Source organism: Peromyscus californicus, unplaced genomic scaffold, assembly GCF_007827085.1.
Source record: "Peromyscus californicus insignis strain IS unplaced genomic scaffold, ASM782708v3 Scaffold_7__1_contigs__length_154581171, whole genome shotgun sequence".
Classification (NCBI taxonomy): Eukaryota; Metazoa; Chordata; class Mammalia; order Rodentia; family Cricetidae; genus Peromyscus; species Peromyscus californicus.
In genome coordinates, this window is record NW_026294595.1 from 61545958 (window position 1) to 61563240 (window position 17283).

General features: G+C 48.1%; 1 protein-coding gene across 1 annotated transcript; it reads left to right on the plus strand.

The window, feature by feature from the left end:
* The first annotated feature begins 1587 nt into the window (after positions 1 to 1587).
* Ube2l6 (ubiquitin conjugating enzyme E2 L6) lies at positions 1588 to 16471 on the plus strand. The gene is made up of 4 exons (XM_052725560.1): positions 1588 to 1689; positions 5949 to 6044; positions 11821 to 12007; positions 16184 to 16471. Exons 1-4 carry the CDS (start codon positions 1663 to 1665, stop codon positions 16333 to 16335), a joined length of 462 nt encoding a protein of 153 aa, XP_052581520.1. The 5' UTR covers positions 1588 to 1662; the 3' UTR covers positions 16336 to 16471.
* The last annotated feature ends 812 nt before the right edge of the window (positions 16472 to 17283 follow it).

Consider the following 17283-nt stretch of genomic DNA (forward strand, 5'->3'; position numbering starts at 1 on the left):
TGCTCTTCCTCTAGCTAACTGTTCAGTCTCCCTCACTTAGATTCCGTCATCCAGGAGGCCTCTGCCCCCCTCCACAAGGAGATCAAGTGAGTCTCCTATCCTCAGAGGACCGAGTGATTCTTTATGTTATTATCATTAAAAATTCACCAAGCCGGGCTTGGTGACGTAGGCCTTTAATCCCAGTGCTCAGGAGGCAGAGGCGGGCAGATCTCTGAGTTCTAGGCCAGCCAGGACCACATGGTGAGACCCTATCTCAAAAAACTACAAACACACAAAAATTCAGAGGCTGAGTTCCCCGTGTTTCAACTGCCTGAGAGCTTCTCTGAGGACGGTCACCCCACTTCTTCAGTCTGGTGTGTTCCCTGGATAGTGCCTGGCACTCGGTATTACGTGCTTGTTAACTAAGACTAACTAGAAATGGGTTCAAATGCTCTGCTCCCTCATCCCCTTACCTATATTTAGGGATTGCCAATGATGTCCTGTTTATTGCCATCATTTAGGAAGTATCTGGTTAAAGCTATTGAAATGAATAAACAGAATTGTTCTGCAAACGAAGCAAGGCAGACATTTGGATCCCAGACAGAGGAAAAACAAAACAAAACAACAACAACAAAAAAACATGTGGCATACTGGGTCAAAATTTGGAGTTCGAAATATACTAATTTCTAGGCTGGGTGAGGTGGGGAAGGTAGACTTCTCAGTAGCTTCATCACAGCAGCAGAATTTCTCCCAGATGCTTTTCAATATTTGGGGGTGGGGCGCTGCTATTCCACCATGGTCTCAACTTGGGCTCGGGCAAGGGGTCTCTGCCCTTGCGCAGTGGGGTGGAGACTTTTGGCTGTTCATGAGAACACACAACAGGTCCATAGTTTGTAATCGGCTGGTAGTAAACTATAATAGGCTCCTGAAATCTATCTTGAGGCTTCTCTTACCCATCTGTTTCCCAAATCGCCATACAGCAGGCACTTTGTACGTGTTCTGCTGAGTAAAGGGCTTAAGGTCGACAGAGCACCCAAAACTAAAAGCAAATGGGTCCAACAGCATCCTCATGTGGTGCTCAGCACCAAGCAACCTAAAAGAAGCATCTTTCGCTGTGTCTTAGTCCAACTGCTGGACTGCATCTAGGATTCCTCATAGTCCTTGGAGGGCATATAGTTCACTCTGTCCCCCCACTCGCTTTTAGGATTGGGCACTGGGCCCATAAAGGCAAAATGACTTGCCTCAGGGCTCTGAGAATCTTTCTAGAGGTAGGGGTTAGGCCGGCTAACACATTGCGGAGGTCGCAGAGAGCCCTGAAGCAGAGTTAAGGTTTGCACAGCGAGTATATCGTCTGTACTTCGGGCGAGTGTATTCTCAGCGTGGAGGGGATGATGAAGTCTAGGGATGGACCCCATTCCGGCTCCTGAGCGACGTCCCCCGGGGGACTCAGGAACCAAGCAGAGCACTGCGCTCCGCGGACTTAGTCTCTGATCTGCAAAGAGCTGAGTTCCTGGGGCACTCGATGACTGGCGCCCTCCAGGTATCCACTGATGGGGTGGGGGGAGCAGGTCTTTGCAGCTGGAGTCCGCGTGGGTGGAGCGGGGCGTGGGTGGGGCTCCGGAGCTGTGGTTCAGAAAGCCGGGACCTGAGGGAGTCTGCAGGTGCCACACACTCCGACCCGAGATGACAGCCAGCAAGCGAGTGGCTAAGGTAAGCGCGTGTCAGACGACCCCTTTCTGGTGCTCCCCACCCCCATGCTCTAGTCCCTTCGTTTCCCCCAGCTGACCTCTGAGCTTTTGTTTATTAGGGGTACCAGGGTGGGCTGAAACCCAGGCATCCTCACCCTCTCCCAGTGAAGGAGTGGGAGGAGGCGGTCGGGGTGTGTGTGTGTGTGTGTGTGTGTGTGTGTGTGTGTGTGTGTGTGTGTGTGTGTGTGTAGGGCTGGAGTTTGTGGGCCGGGATATGTGTGTTTGTGGGGGTGGGTGTGTGGGTGTGGGTGTGTGGGGGCGTGGGGGTGTGGGGGTGTGTTTGTTTGTAGGGCTGGAGTTTGTGGGCCGGGATGGGGACACACAAGACAGAGTAGTCACCACTTTTCCAATTGTACTGGGGTGTGTGTGGGGGTGTGTGGGGGGGGGTGCGGGGGTGAGAATGAACTAGCGTCCCCAAACTGGTTTCAGTTTCAATTCTGCTGGAAATAAGTGGGGCGTATCTCAGGCACGGGAAGGGTTCTGTTGCGCCACCTACCGGATGGACCCATAATTTGATACCTTTCTTAACTGAGGCCTTAGAAGCTAGAGATGCTGATGGGCAGTAGGGCGGGAATGGGCAGTCCCTGGAATGAAAGTATACAGAAGAGTCCCTGGATGAGAAGTACCAATTTATGCCCTGAGTAGGTTTGCATGCAGTCTGCTACAGATGCTAAATGCCTATTTCGTACTAGCCCAGTGCCAGGCGGCAGGGGGCAGAAAAGGAACAAAAATCTTATCCCCTTTGAGCGCTCATTTCTATCTGGGACACTGAATACTATCTGGAAGAATGGAAAGGGGTCAGTTTCCTTAGGAATGTCTAGAGGGCAGAATGGAGCCACGATTGGGGATTGTAGAGGAGAAACGCTGGTGGGCTGGGGCTGGTACCCCAGGCTTTGAAGTTTTCCCCAAAGGCCCCTCCAGTCTGCAGAATTTAGGGAAAGGCTGCTTCAGGAGAGAGAAGGGATGGCTGCTGTCCTCGGCTCCATAAGGGAAAATTCTTTAAGATGGAGAAGGCCAGAGCAGACCCATCCCAGAACTAAAATTTGGAGGCTGGTGCAAAATAGGGCAGAGGGTCCTCGCTACCTCTTGCTAAGAGATGACAGGCTTGTATTGCTCCAGAATCCTGAGTGCCAGGCAGTTTATTTTATCTAATTTGTATAGCAACTCTGTGAGGTAATTGTGTCTTCCCATTTCGCAGAGGAGGAAATTGAGATATCAGAGAGAGTGACCTGGCTGACCGTGCTGTTCAGATATTCAGCAGGAGTGATGGGGCAGAATTTGACTCTAGACTGACGAGACTCTATCACAACAGGGCTATTAAGGGCCTTTGTGTCTTCAGTTTCAGTTCCTCCAAGTCAGGTGACTTACTAGCAGACTTTGGGAGGAGCTGTGTGTCCTAGCTTAGATTTCAGCAATTATGGGAAAGTCATGGCAGAATTCACGAAAGCACATAAAATCCAAGTATTCCCAGTGGTAAGAGAGAAAATTCCCCTTGGATTTTTTTTTTTGTTGTTGTTGTTGTTTTGAGATAGGGTTTTATGCAGTCCGGGTTGGCCTCAAACTTGATATGTAGCTGACAATGATCTTTAATTTCTTTTTTAAATTATTACTTTTATTTTATGTGCATGGGTGTTCTACCTGCGTGTGCATCTGTGAACCACCTGTATGCCGGGTGCTCGCAGAGGCAAAAGAGAATATCGGATCCCCTGTAACTGGTTGTTACAGAGATGGTTGTTAGCCACCATGTGGGTGCTGGGAATTGAACCCAGGTCCTCTCGGTTAGAGAGCAACAGGTGCACCTAGCTGCTGAGCTACCTCACCAGTCCAACCTCTAATTTCTTGATTCTTCTGCCTCCATCTCTTAAGTCCTGGGATCAGAGATGTGTGCCACTTCATCAAGCTTTTTGAAGTTTTGGGAATCGAACCCAGGGCTTCGTGCATGCCAAGCGAACACTCTACCAGCTGAGCTGCATCTCTAGCCCAGAACATGCTCGTTCAAGGTCTGTGTTCTTTCCTAAACCTTTGTTCTTGCCAAGAGGATGGTTGTCGTCAGGTGGCACAGGCAAGTGAGCGGTCACGGTTCTAAGTGGAAGACGCAGGAGGCAATTTGTTGGTGTGGCTAGACATGGAGGAGAGGCTGAGAGACAGAAGAACATGTGGGAAGTCCATGTGTTTGGGAGAGGAAGTACAGACAGTCTACAGCAGTGAAGGACCCCACACCCAACCCCTTGGGTTAGGGAAACTTTCTCTCTGCGTGTGTTTACACAAGCACTTCTCAACTTTGTCTCTGTTGGCGCTTGGGACCGGATAGTTCTTTGTAAGATGTTTCATCAGTATCTCTGGACTTTACCTGCTGAACTGTAGTAGCACTCACCCCATTTGTGACAGTGGAAAATGTTTCTGGAGATTGACAAATGTACCCTAGGGGGTACACGCATCCCTGGATGAGAAACACGAGTTTGCATCTAGTCATTGTCCCAGAGGACTGAGCTGCTTGTTGCGTGAATGTTTTTCAGTGCCGCCCCCCTTCCAAAATGAGAAGCTCTGGAGTCCCAGGGGCAAGGTCCCTTGGTCAGATGCACTGTGGTATACGGGGACTCCGGGCATGTGGGGATGTGGTCCCGGCAGGGTACCACCTGGTATGTTCAAGGCACTTAGTTTCATCCCCAGTACTGCAATAACCAAACCAAACCCACAACCTTTGGGCTGTTCTGCAGTGATGAACCTGTTTAGCTCAACTTGCCCAAATGTACTTAGCTGTGAAGCCCTTTTTCTGTGATAACGTTAGTATTCCATGGGGCACCTGCATACACTTGTCCTGTCTGGGCCCTCAGCCTTGGCGTTCTGCTTTTCTACCTGGCAGGCTCCCATCTACTCTTAAAGGCCCACCTCACAGCGTGCGACCTCTGTGAAGCATTCCTGCTCCCCTTCTTCCCTCCTCCCTGATTATGTGTCCATTCACAGCATTCATATCCTCAAATCTGCGTTTCCTCCATTGCTCCGAAGACATTCTTGAGGGCTGCACCCTGTCTTAGTCAGGGGTCAGCAGAGGATGCTCAGTAAACTGCTCTTGCGAGAATGAAGAAGGGGTGCCCAAGTGATTGGGCCATATTTCTAAGAAGCCTGGTTACTCCTTATCCCCTGGTTCCCATGTGTGGTGTGTAGAGTTCCTCACTGGGGGCAGTCCTTTACTCTAAGGGCGGTGTGGCATGGTGGAGGGGTGGGTGGGTGATGTCCTTGCCGTTGGTTCCGCCAGTGCACATTGTACTGGAAACTCAGCAGGTATTACTGAAGACACCAAGAGGAAATTGGACCCAGTGACTTTCCAGAAAGAGGGCAAGAAGACAGAGTTAAGTACCTTGCTTTCAGAAAGAAAGGCTCCTAGGAGAACTTACTCCCAATTTCTCAGTATTTGAGAGAAGTGATCAGCTTATTCTTATGCTGGGGCCTGCAGACCTGGGGTGAGAATGAAATCAGGTAATTCATTCATCACTCGGTACTGTGTCTCACACCAGCTAAGTGCTCCCTAAGTGAGGGCTCCTGTAGTCGGACTTTCCTTTGGGCCACCAGTTCAAAAATAACGTCATAGAGACTTACTATTAGTTATAAGAGGTTGGCCTTAGTTTAGGCTTTTCCCCAACTAATGGCATGGAGACTTAGCACTCTCTCTCTCTCTCTCTCTCTCTCTCTCTCTCTCTCTCTCTCTCTCTCTCTCTCTCTTTTGGTTTTTTGAGACAAGATTTCTCTGTGTAACAGCCCTGGCTGTCCTAGAACTCACTCTGTAGACCAGGCTGGCCTCAAACGCACAGAGATCTGCCTGACTCTGTCTCCCGGGTGCTGGGGTTAAAGGCATGCGCCACCACCGCCTGGTTCCCAACTATCTCTTATAACTTAAATTAACCTGTTTTTATTAATCTATGTTCAGTTACCTCTCCTCTGTATTGTATGCCAACTTCTTCACTGTCTCATTGGCATCTCTTAACGCCTAAATCTGTTGGGAATTCCCGCCTATTCTCTCCCGCCTAGCTATTGGCCAGTCAGCTCTTTATTAAACCAATCACAGTGACACAGCTTCACATAGTGTAAACAAATATTTCACAAAAGGCTCTGACCTTTTGCTTTCTATTCTTACAATATCCTGTTTGGGCTTGCTGCAGGGCTGTGGGTTCAGGGCTGAGGTTATGAACACTTGGCCCACGGTCCCCATGTGACCCCTTACAGGAGTTGGAGGATCTTTTGGAGAAGCTTCCACCATACCTGCGGGACCTGTCTAGCGATGATGCCAACGTGCTTGTATGGCACATGCTCCTGCTGCCTGTGAGTATCCATGGGAACTCTTGGGGTAGGGGGTGACTTACGCTAGATGGGAGGGTTAGGCCTAGGTGAGAACTTCCTTTGACCTGGGATCTCTTCCTGGAGGTTGTGGTGTATGTTAAAAGTTCTGTCTCTAGACCAATTGCTTCTAAGTCCAGTCAGACTAACGAATACACCAACAGAAACTTTGGACTTAAGAGGACACCTCTCCTTCAAACTGGTAGCTACCAAGCCCACCAAAGAAGGAAGGTTCAGCAGACAAACAGTACCAAAATCAGGGGAGGCCCAGTTGGTGAACATGAGGATCTGAGTTCGGCCCTCAGAGCCCATGTAAACAGTCAAGCATGATGGCAGGAGCTTGTAATCCCGGAGCTGGGGAGGCAGAGACAGGTCCCTGGAACTCACTGACCAGGCAGCCTAGCTTACTTGGTGATTTTCAGGCCAGTGGGAAGCCCTGTCTCCCAAAACAAGGTAGTTTAACACACACACACACACACACACACACACACACACACACACACACACATTTTGAGATACGATCTCCCTATGTAGCTTGGTCTGGAGCTTGCTATGTAGACCAAGGTGGTCTTGAACTCAGAGCACTGCCTCCTGAGTGCTGGAGTTAAAAACATGTGCTACCAGGCTTAGTTAATATTGTTTCTGACAAAATGAGACCTCCTTGGTTTTTTGATATAGGGTCATGATTCAACTTGAGAAATAACACCTAGAAGAAGAAGAAGAAAAACAAACAAACAAACAAAAACAAAAGACACAGCCCTTTGCTAAGCAAAGCTCTTGGAGAAAACTGATGGTCTAATTATTTAGAATCTGTACTTACTGTGCGATGGTCTCGCCTTCCCTTCCCACTAATCTGTAGTACAGGAAAATGGAGGAAGGCTTGAGCTAGGCCAACATCTGAGCCCTGTCAAGGTCCTTCAGCCCCCGGGTTGAAGCTGTCCAGATGCTGGGCCACAAGTGTTGGGGAAAAGATACTAAATGGGTCCTGGTTATGTCTTCCAGGAGACCAGTTTTGGGATGATGACGGTGAGGAGGAGGGGCAGGTCAGAAGGAAGAGGGCAGTCACAGGAAAAATTAGGACAGGGCATGTTTGAGAGAGACTGTGAAGTCACAGGATCTCTATGGGTGAGTCCTCAGGCAGATGTGCCAACACCTCTCCAGCCAATCAGGAGGCTGGAGGACATTTGTTAGACTCTAGGGAGCTGTGATGAAGAGAGTAGCTGGCCTGCAGAGAAGGAGAAGCAAAGAGGCTTTGGAGATAAGCAGACCTCTAGCCCCAGAAAGACTTAGTCTCAATTTACATGTTCATCCACGCAGCCCACCTGTCCCTTCAGTGAAAGCGGGTCACAGCTGCGCTGGCCTTGGAAAGCTGTGTAGAGAATCGCAGCAGATGGATCACTGTCTGAAGAACACGGCATGAGGTTACACTAAGAAGCCTCACCCACCTTAAGGAAGGACATCTTCCTGTTACAGATGAGGATGTGGAAAGCTAGGCAGTCGAGGAATGTGCCCACTGTTACACAGAATAAGGGGGCAGGGCAGGGGCTCGTCTGGCTCCAGAATTCAATTTCATCCCCCCACCCCCCTAAATTCTGTCCCTTTTCCTCCATGCTTGCCTTTGCGAACCTGTGGAAGCAAGAGGTCAGTTTAAATGCTGTCCACTTCTTTTTTTTCTGGACTTTAGCCTGGGACTTTCTAAGTAGGGTAGGTAGGCCAAGCAGCCAGTCCCCAGGGATCTGCCTGCTTACACTTCCCAGCACCAGGATTACAAGGGTGTGACACTATGTCCAGCTTTTCTTTTTTTCCCCCATACAGGGATTTGGGGGACCCAAGTCAGGTCCTTATGTTTGCAATGCAAACACTTTCCTGACTGAGCTATTCCCTCAGTCCCTTCCTTTTCTGTTTTTTCTTCCTTCATTAGAGACAGGTCCTTACTCTGTAGCTCAGGCTGGCAGTCCTCCTGCCTTGGACTTTCCTATTTTTCTCTCTCTTTTTTTTTTTGCTTGCGGTGCTAAGATTTGAACCCAAGGCACATGAGCAAAGCATGTACTTTGCCACTGAGCTACATTTCCAGCTCCAGAGTCTTCCGTCCTAACCAGTGCATGGACGGTTTCAATCAAAAATTTTATTTAACCCAGAATTTGGAAAGCAGTAACAGTCTTTCCACCAACATGGGATGCAGTGTGAACTCCTTCATCTGGTCCACCTTCTTTACGGATGAGAGAGCGAGTCCTAGAGAAGCTCAGAGTCACACAGCAGCATGAGGCAGAGCAGGAGAAGGCCTCGGGCCTCAGCTGTCTGCATGTTCATCCTTTGTTAAGACCTTGGAGCTCAGCAAGAAGAAGTCTCCAGACAGGATGCAAAGACACCCGGTTCTGCCCTGAGGGTCCTACGTCAGTCACTCTTGTCTCTGCCTCACAGACCCAGGCTTTTCTGTTTATCAAGACCATGAGCTGGATATTTTCTCTATCTGCCCAGGGGTTGCTCCCTGTCTCATTTCAACACAGCCAAGCCCAGTTTCCATTCTGTGTGTGTTAGAGACAGGTACTCAGTCAGAACCTTGACTCTGGGCTACAGACAGGGCTCAGTAACAGTGGACGAGCCTAGCACGTGTGCGGCCTCGGTGTCCATTCCAGCACTCAGAACAGAACAAAACAAAACACAGTACTTGACTCTGCCCAACCACTGCTGTAGTTCTAGCTCTCTTAGCCCTGTGTATTCAATAATGGAACTTCTGGAAGGATTTGGAGCTTTGGCACCAGCGTGAAGCATCCTGAGCTCTGTGCTGGGATCATTCTGGTCTCCGCTCCCCTCCCCTTTCCTCTTCTTTACAGGGTCTCGTGTGTCCACGGCTAGCCTCAAACTCCCTAGATAGCCGAGAATGGCCTTGAACGTCTTATCTGCCACCCACGCACTGGGATGGCAGGTGTACACCGTCACACCCTGTGTTATGTGGTGCCAGGAACTGGTCCCAGGGCTTTGTCCATGCTGGGTAAATGCTCTGCCAACTGAGCCACATCTCCAGCCCCTGGAACTTCTTCAGGGAGCACAGAGTGGTGGTCATATGTGGGTTGTGGAGTCAAATCCTGAATTCCCATTTTAGCACAGTCACTGTGACCTGGACATTGCATGTACACACTGAACTACAGTTTCCTTACGTTGAGAGACGTGGCTTTCATGCTTACCAATAATAACTGGTGCATGTATGTGTGCTGCCATACCCTGTTCTAGGCCTTTGACATAAACTAACTTATTTCATCCTCAGCTAAGCCCTACGAAGACATCTACTGTTAGGGAAACCCAGAGAGGTCCAGCCACTCATCTAAGAGACACTGCTCGTGGGTGAAAGAGACAAAACTGACCCTGTAGCTTCAGGGTCTTCATGTTGCCTGCACTCCACTCTACAGGCTAATGTGGGGCCATTCCTAGTCACGAGTGGCCCAGGGTAGGTGCCCAGGAGACTCTTCAGCTCACTTGATCTGAATTCTTCTTGTACTAGCTTTTGGCCATTGCCAAACCCTTCTTTACTCCAGTCCCTGGGTTTTGTTGTATTTTGTTTTGTGACAGAGTTTTGCTGTGTAGTTCAGGATGACTTGAACCCACTCTGTAGCCCAGGCAACAGCCTCCCACTTCACCTTCCAAACATTCGGATTATAGGCATGGAGCTTTATGTCTAGTTTTTTTTTTTTAAAGGTTTATTTTGTTTGTGTATATGTATCATTGTAAAGTAATAACATTTACCGTGTTTAAAGAGTTCAGTGGCATTAAGTACATTATGTAGTCATCATCCCCCTCCATTCTAGAGCTTTTCAACCTGCGTTTCAAATTCTGCCTTTATTTGATAATCTCTCTCCATCCCTCCAGCACCTGATAAACACTTTCCTGTTTTATATTTCTAGGATTTGACCATTCTAGGTATTGACATGAATGCCATCTATACAGTAGCTGTCAGGTTTTTGTTTGTTTGTTTGTTTTGTTTTTTGGGTTTTTTTTTTTTTTTTTGGTCTAGCTTATTTCATTTACTGTGATGTCTTCAAGGTTCATCCAAGTTGTAGCATGTATTAGGCTGTCGTTCCCTTTTAAGGATAAACAATGTGTCTTTGTCCATATGTGTCTTGTTTTATTCATTTGTCTTATAATAATGTCATTATTCAGCTGAGTAGGAAAACGTAACCATGAAATTTGCAGGCAAATGGATGGACTTGGAAAGTATAATATTAAGTGGGATTACTCAAACTCAAAAAAACAATTAGGATGTTCTCTCTCATGTACAGAACCTACTCTAGAGTGTATACATGCAAATAGCTGTAAGGGTGGGCACAGCGTCGTGACATTTAGAAAGGAGACCAAGAAAGGGTAACATCAGGTGATGAGGACAGACAGAATGCTGCAGACAAAAGGACACACAAGTCGTGAAAGAGAATAAAAAACGGATTGTTTTTTCAGTTTCAGCTCTGTCATGGTTTTTCTTTTTTGTGTGTGGTGAACAAGTCCATAAAAATGTAATTGAAAGTGAAAGTGTAAAACCCTAATCCTTTGATATCACTGGGAGGCCTGCTCTTTTCTGAAGGGAAACAGGAGCAGCTGGATCTGGGGGAGAGGGAAGATGTGGAGGGGGGCAGGGAGGGCCACCAAGACTGGAAGGAGTGGAGGGAGGGGAGGCTTCCGCCAGAATGTATTGTATGAGAGAAGAATAAATTAAAACACAAAAACCTAAGGGAGGTTGCGTGGCTTCAGAAAGGCTGTTCTGTGTAGAAGTTCATTGAGATGTATAGAGTTTAGGACTGGGCAAAGGTTTGTGTGGCTATGTTAACTTAACTCTGTGATGTTTTTATTTATGACTTCATTGTAATACAGTGATTTTATTAAAAAGTTCCTTCAGGCTATGGTGGTGCACACCTTTAATCCCAGCACTCGGGAGACAGAGGCAGGCGGATCTCTGTGAGTTTGAGGCCAGCCTGGTCTGCAGAGTGAGTTCCAGGACAGAGAAACCCTGTCTTTGAAAAACAAAGGAAATCCTTTGGGGAGCCCTGGAGAGATGGCTCAGTAGTTGCGAGCCCTGGTTGCTCTTGTAGGGGACCCAAGTTCAGTTCCCAGCACCCACATGGCACCTTGCAACTGCCTGTAACTCCAGTCCCAGGGGTGTTAACACCTTCTGACTTCCATGAGCCTGTGGTACACTTACATGCATGCAGGCATTCATACACACAAAATAAATACATCTTAAAAAAATTCTTTGAGGAATAGATCCCAAAGTGGAATTGATGGATCATATTTGAAGTTTTGGCGACCTCCTTTCTGGTTTTCCATAGCATCTACAACCACTTTTAACTAGTAAATTTGTTCTTTGACAGTTTCATACATCTATTATACACACACACTGGTTGCTCTCATGCCGCCTTCCCTCTGCCCTACAGAACTCTTCCTCACATGTCTGCTTGTTTTGTGTTGTGACCCATTGAGCTTAACCGGGCCTGTCTGTGTGATTTTCTGGGCTTCTGTCCCATTTGTCAGTTGAGGAAACTGAGGTTCAGGGATGGGAGGTGTCTCACTCATGACAACAGAATAAAACCCAGGGTCTATCCTTCCTCTAATTTCTAAGGCAGTTGCCAGATGCTCCTCTCTTCCTGGGAGTAGACCAGAGAACACCTGGGACCCTGGGATGAGGAAGGGAGGGAACCAGATCAAAGCCCTTGGAGGAAAGCCATCTTGCGGGGAGTTGTACCATCAGAACAGAGCTCAGTCTCTTCTCTTTGACCAGGACCAACCTCCCTATCACCTCAAGGCCTTCCATCTGCAAATTGACTTCCCCAGAGAGTATCCACTTAAGCCTCCCACTTTGAAATTCATCACCAAGATCTATCACCCCAACATCAGCGAGGATGGGTTGGTGTGCCTGCCCCTCATCAGCACTGAGAACTGGAAGCCTTACACCAAGACCTGCCAAGGTAGGACTGGCCTTGCCCAGAAGATGGGCAGATGTAGATAGGGGACTATTGGATGGGGATGTTTGGGGCTTAATTTGTGTTAAAGGCTTAAAAGAGAAGAGCTAGGGAAGAGGGTGTAACTCAGTTGAGTGCTTGTCTTATAAAGTCCTAGGGTCAGTCCTCCACACCATATAAACTGGGTGTGATGACCCACACGTGGGATCTCAGTACTTGGGAAGTTGAAGCAGGAGGGTCAGAAGTCCAAGGTCATCTACAAGAGCAAGATGATTCAGCTGGCAAATGGGCTTGCTGAGTGGTGTTTTAGTTAGGGTTAGCAATTGCTGTGAAGAGACCCCATGACCACAGCAACCAAGGAATTTGGGTGACTTGCAGTTCAAAGTTTAGTTCACTATTATCATGGTAGGATATAGCAGCATGCAGGCAGATGTGGTGCTGGAGAAGGAGCTGAGAGTCCTACATCTTGACTCTAAGACAACAGGAAGTGAACTGAACTAGACATAGCTTGAGCATAGGAGAACTCAAAGCCCACCCCCACATGACACACTTCCTCCAACAAGGCCACACCTACCTCAAGAAGGCCACACCTCCTAATAGTGGCACTCTCTATGAGTTTATGGGAGCCAATTACATTCATATTACCACACTGAGCAAACCTAAACCTGGGTTTGATCCACATATCCCACAGTGGAAGGAACGAACCTGCACCTCACAAAAGTTGTTCTCTGACCTCTACATGAGTTCTGTGGCATGCTTGTGTCAGTATGCACACATATCACGTACACACAAATAAATTAATTTTAAAAGTTAATCCTCAATTACATAGCAAATTTGAGGTCTGCCTGGCCTAAATTAGACCCTGTGTCAAAAATAAATAAATAGGCACTGGAGAGATGACTTTGAAATTAAGAGCACTTGCTGCTTTCGTAGAGGACCTGGGTTCAGTTCCAGCACTCAGGGGATCTGTAATTCCAGTTCCATGTGATCCAGCGCCCTCTTTTGTCCTTCAAGGGTGCTGCATGCACACCCATGGGATTATAGTTAAAGATCGTTATGAATCACCATGTGGGTGTTAGGACTTGAACTCAGGACTTTTGGAAGAGCAGCCAGTGCTCTTAACTGCTGAGCCATCTCTCCAGCCCAAATACATTTTAAAAAATGAATAAATCAGAGGTGATAAAAATGTGAGTCTGAGCCGGGCGGTGGTGGCGCACGCCTTTAATCCCAGCACTCGGGAGGCGGATCTTTGTGAGTTCGAGGCCAGCCTGGTCTACAGAGCGAGATCCAGGAAAGGCGCAAAGCTACACCGAGAAACCCTCTCGAAAAACCAAAAAAAAAAAAAAAAAAAAAAAAAATGTGAGTCTGAGGTGAACCTGTTGAATGAAGAGATGCTTCCCTAGATACTGGATGGTTGGTATACTATTTCAGATGTGACTGAGAAACTTTGCCATGGTGTGTGTGTGTGTGTGAGAGTGTGTGTGTGTGTGTGTGTGTGAGAGAGAGAGAGAGAGAGAGAGAGAGAGAGAGAGAGAGCGAGAGAGAGCGAGCTTGCCTGCAGAGGGAAGGGCTTGGGGTAAGAGGACCATCATCTCTTCCTATGAGATGGTGTCACCATTAGCCTGATTGAATAAATGGAGACACTGAAGCTTATGAAGGGTGAAGCTGTTGAATAAGGCCCTACAGGTGCTGAGGGGCAGAGCTTGGCTGGATCTAGCGGGTGTAGGGTGGTGGTTACTTTTATGGCAGCTTGACACAAGCTAGAAGCATTTGGGAAAGGGAACTCTCAAATGAGAAGACGTCTCCATAAGATTGGCCTATAAGTAAGTCTGCCCAGCATTCTCATGATTAAAGATTGATGTGAGAAGGCCCAGCCCACTGTGGGTGGTGTCATCCCTGGGCAGCTGGTTCTGAGTTGTATAAGAAAGCAGGCTGAGGGCTGGAGAGATGGCTCAGAGGTTAAGAGCACTGACTGCTCTTCCAGAGGTCCTGAGTTCAATTCCCAGCACCCACATGGTGGCTCACAACCATCTGTAATGAGATCTGGTGCCCTCTTCTGTGTACATAATAAATAAATAAATCTTAAAAAAAAAAAAAAGAAAGAAAGAAATCAGGCTGAGCAAACTGTGAGGAGCAAGCCAATAGACAGTGTTCGTTTATGGCCTCTGCTTTGGTTCCTATCCTGACTTCCCACAATGACAGACTGAGACCTGAGAGTTGTAAGCTGAAAGAAGCCCTTTCCTCCCCAAGGTGCTTTTGGTCGCGGTCTTTCATCACAGCCACAGAAACCCTAAGACAATGATATTGTAAAAGGAAGTTGTCATCTGCAAAATTCATGCTTGAGAACTGTGTTATCAAGCCACCCCCACAAGGGCAAAAATAAATACCATGTTTTAAGCAAGCTCATAATTTTGTGTTGAGCCCCAAGTTGGACACACCTGATTCTAGAGCATTAACAGGTCTTTCTGTAGTGTTGGAAATGCCAGCTGTGTCTCCAGTGACTAATACCATAGTCCCCTGTGGTTAAAGAAACTGGAACTGAGCCGGGCGGTGGTGGCGCACGCCTTTAATCCCAGCACTCGGGAGGCAGAGCCAGGTGGATCGCTGTGAGTTCGAGGCCAGCCTGGTCTCCAAAGCGAGTTCCAGGAAAGGCGCAAAGCTACACAGAGAAACCCTGTCTCGAAAAAACCAAAAAAAAAAAAGAAACTGGAACTGAATTCTCAATTGTATCGAACTTCCATGAATTTAAACTTAAATAACATGTAAGCAGTAGTGACCACGTTGGCCAGTAAAGCTCTGAAGTCTGTGAACTCAACCTGGGTGCCAACCTGTGTCTGGCCTGCTCAGGATTCTTGATTTAGGAGAACAAGGACCCCCAGGGCAGGGGAGACACAAGGAGTGGGGCTTGGATGAGCCCTAGGGGCCTGGGATGCCCTCTTCACCAATGAGGGCATAGACATTTGTGCACCTGCCTAGGAGGGTTGAATGCCACCTCCCCAGGTTCCCAAAAGCAGTTGAGAAGATTGGAAGCCACTGGGGTGGGAACCGTTTTCAGTCTTTAGTTTAGAACCCCTTACCCCAAATAAAAGTTTCTTTGAAATCCCAATCTAACAGAAAACCAGGGTGTTTGAGAAATGGTTCATCATTTAGGAGTGATTGCTGCTCTTGCTGAGAACAGTTCAGTTCCCAGCACCCACATTAGGCCCCTCACAACTCCCTGTAACTCTAGCTCTAGGGGTTCCAGCTCCCCCTTCTGCCTCCAAGATCATCTGTACAAATGTGGGCACACACACACACACACACACACACACACACACACACACACACAAATCTTAAAAACAAAACAGAAACAGCCAGGTGGTGGTGGCCCACACCTTTAACCCCAGCACTTGGGAGGCAGAGGCAGGTGGATCTCTGTGAGTTCAAGACCAGCCTGATCTACAAAAGCGACAATCACGGAGCCTGCATGGGTCTGTGCTAGGTAGGTCCTCTGCATACATGCTGTAGCTGTTAAACTTGGGTTTTATGTGGGACTCCTCCTAACAGTGGGCGTGGGGTGTCTCTGACCCTTTTCCTCTTACCGGGTTGCCTTGTTCAGCCTTAATATGAGGATTTGTGCCTAATCTTACTGCATCTTGTTATTCTGTGTCCAGTTGATATCACTGGGAGGCCTGCTCTTTTCTGAAGGGAAAGGGAGGAGGAGTGGATCTGGGGGAGAGCGGAGATGGTGTAGGGGCACTGGGAGGAGTGGGGAAGGGAGGCTGTGGTCAGGACATGTTGTATGAGAGAAGAATAATGAAAAGGAAGAAAAAAAGATGAGAGTGAAGACCAGGACTCTCACTTATCTCATGAGAAGCTTCTTTGAAGCCATGGCGAATAGTTGTTGAAAACTGTAGACCTACAGTCAGATGTGGTGGGGTGTGTTGGTAATCCTGGTACACAGGAGGCAGAGGAGCTCTGGTGTGAGGGCAGCCTGGGCTCCATGACAAGACCCTGTATAAAACGAAGGAAGAGTGAGAGGGACATCTGCTTTGGCTGTGGAGCCATCCCAAGTGGTGGAACCCTCGTGGGGTCCCCTGAGGAATGATTGTGGGGCTTGGGGAGAATCTGGGGATGAATGGCCCTAACCTCCTCCCACGGTTCTCCTTGGCCCCGATGCCCTTCTCTGTCCTCTCTCTCCAGTCTTGGAGGCCCTCAACATGCTGGTGAGTAGACCAAATCCAGAGGAGCCTGTGCGGTTGGAACTTGCTGACCTCCTGACTCAGAACCCGGAGATGTTCAGGCAGAAGGCAGAGGAATTCACCCTTCAATTTGGAGTGGACCGACCCTCTTAAGGCTGGTTCTGAGGCCTCTCTGCCTGGATCTTCTGCTGAGTGGATGGATATCAGAGACTGGCACCATCTTGTGCTCAAGTTTTTCTTTGTAGCTGCTGATTACCAATAAATGTGCCTACTGTGTGTGTGTATGGGGGAGGGTCTGTGTGATGTGTGCTCCTTCTGCGAGTCGTATGGCTGTAGATGTGCCGTTCCCACGTCCTTGGCCTCTCTCAAAGCCAGGGGAAGTTAGGTTTGCCCAGTTTCAGGCCTGCTTGCCAGTTCTCCGTCTTAGGCTACCTTCCAGGCCAACCGGCAGAAAACTAAATGCCTCAGGGCCCAGGCACCAAGGAGTAAGGAAGGCAGGACTGTGGCTGGAAGGCTGGGCACACAGAAGGAGCCAAATTCCCTGTTGAGTGGTTGAGATCAGCCACACTTGTTATAGGCGTGCCCAGATTTAAGTGTTAAACATTTTATTTTCCGCTGATGAGTCTCAAAATGAAGGGTCTAAACTCCATCCCAGAAACCGGACTTCATGCTTCTAGATGGTTTGCCATTAACTTCACAGATGAATTCCAGAGTTCAACTACGTTTTCCATGAGAGGATAGCTTTTTTTTTTTAAGTTTTTGTTACATTTTTATTTATTTTGTGTGTTTGTGTAGGGGCTGGTGAGCACACTATGGCCTGGGAGTGCAGGTAAAGGATCAATTTTGGGGAGACAGTTTTCTCTTTCCACTATGTAGGTCCTAAGAATTCAACTAAGGTCACCCACCTGGCTTGGTGGCCTATGCCTTCTACCTTCTGAGTCTCATGGATTAAGTGTTTCATCAGAAAGAGGGCTGGCTGGGGACTAACAGAGTGTGGATATTCACCACACATTATAAGGAAAGCTGGCCCTGAGTAGAACATCCTCAAGGCGCCTTCCGAAGGTCTACAGGAGGGACACCAGTGTTTTCCAGACGAGGGAA